Source organism: Limulus polyphemus, unplaced genomic scaffold (assembly GCF_000517525.1).
Source record: "Limulus polyphemus unplaced genomic scaffold, Limulus_polyphemus-2.1.2 Scaffold6049, whole genome shotgun sequence".
NCBI classification, from domain to species: Eukaryota; Metazoa; Arthropoda; class Merostomata; order Xiphosura; family Limulidae; genus Limulus; species Limulus polyphemus.
The window spans coordinates 33,870-35,099 of NW_013671659.1; the positions used below are offsets into that span (position 1 = coordinate 33,870).

Below are 1,230 nucleotides of genomic sequence, written 5' to 3' on the forward strand. Positions count from 1 at the left end.
CTATATTTATATATACCAGTTAATTTTTTTATATAAACAACTACTATATTGATATATACCAGTTAATTATTTTATATAAACAACTATTATAGTGATATATACCAGTTAATTATTTTATATAAACAACTATTTGATTAAATGTGTCCGGTCCGAATGTAACCTAGTGGTTAGTGTATCAGACTGGAGACCCAAGAGTCTCTTGATCGAGACAAGGTGTTACCAAACACTTTGTGCTTTCATCTGTGGGTACGTTATAACAGTGACGGTCAGTCTTATTATTGTGTACTGTCGACTAGCTGCATTTCACCTGACTTATAGGAAAAAAATATTGGGACGGCTATGCCTGAACCACAGGATACTCTGACTTGGTCATTTAGCTGATTCTATGCATAAGGTGTCATTCTGATGAAACAAAAATATACTTGTATAATGACAAATGATTCTATAATTTAGGAACTTGCGATCTTTCATAATAAATGTTTAAGCTCTCTCCGTTGTAGTAGATATTTAAGCATTGTATAATTCACTAATGAATGTAGTATTTATAAAGCTCTTATTTTATTTTTTTATAGCTTTAATAGTAAATGTCATGAGAAAAAAATTTATCAAAACATTATCTTATTACAGATCATATGTAGTGACCCTGGCAGACCCGGAACATTTCCCTCTTGGGGACGCCGAAAGAGATCTGTTTCGAATGGCACAGAAATTTCAGGACCTGCCGCCTCACCCATCCACATAGGCCAAAGTAGCACAATAGCATCGCCATCTAATGGTACAAACGAAGAGGAGAAAGAGGAAGTACATGAACTTCTGAATGTTTATCTATCACGGTCTGACATACCTTCTGAGGGTCCAACAGCAGGTAAGCTCGAACTGATATTTCTTGATTTGACATATTTGTCTTAAACGAAATAACGGAGGTTTCTTTTTCATGCACTACTTGTTATCGACTAAGTAAGTTGTAAAGCAAAGCCTTTAAAATAACGTCAAAAGGAAAATAAACTGTTATATTTTACATTTAAAATATTGAGCTTCTTTCAATGGATGACTTAATGTAGCATTAACACAGTTTAACACTTGTGTTATTGTAAACAAATTGAAGCTTTCTAGTTGTTGACAGAACATAAAGTTTAATTTTCTGTTATACTAAGTTAATGAGATTTATTATTAAAAACCTGATAAAACGTATGTCACTGATTTTTACCGATGTAAACTCTTCAAAGTCAT

The 1,230-nt window shown here is 32.7% G+C and overlaps 1 protein-coding gene across 1 annotated transcript in view; it reads left to right on the forward strand.

The window, feature by feature from the left end:
- Window positions 1–1,230, forward strand: part of LOC106473292 — a 23,577-nt gene that overhangs the window by 17,933 nt on the left and 4,414 nt on the right. Inside the window, exon 10 of the mRNA XM_022401755.1 lies at window positions 628–869. Coding sequence (XP_022257463.1) covers window positions 628–869 — 242 coding nt within the window. The remainder of the gene's footprint in view (window positions 1–627; window positions 870–1,230) is intronic.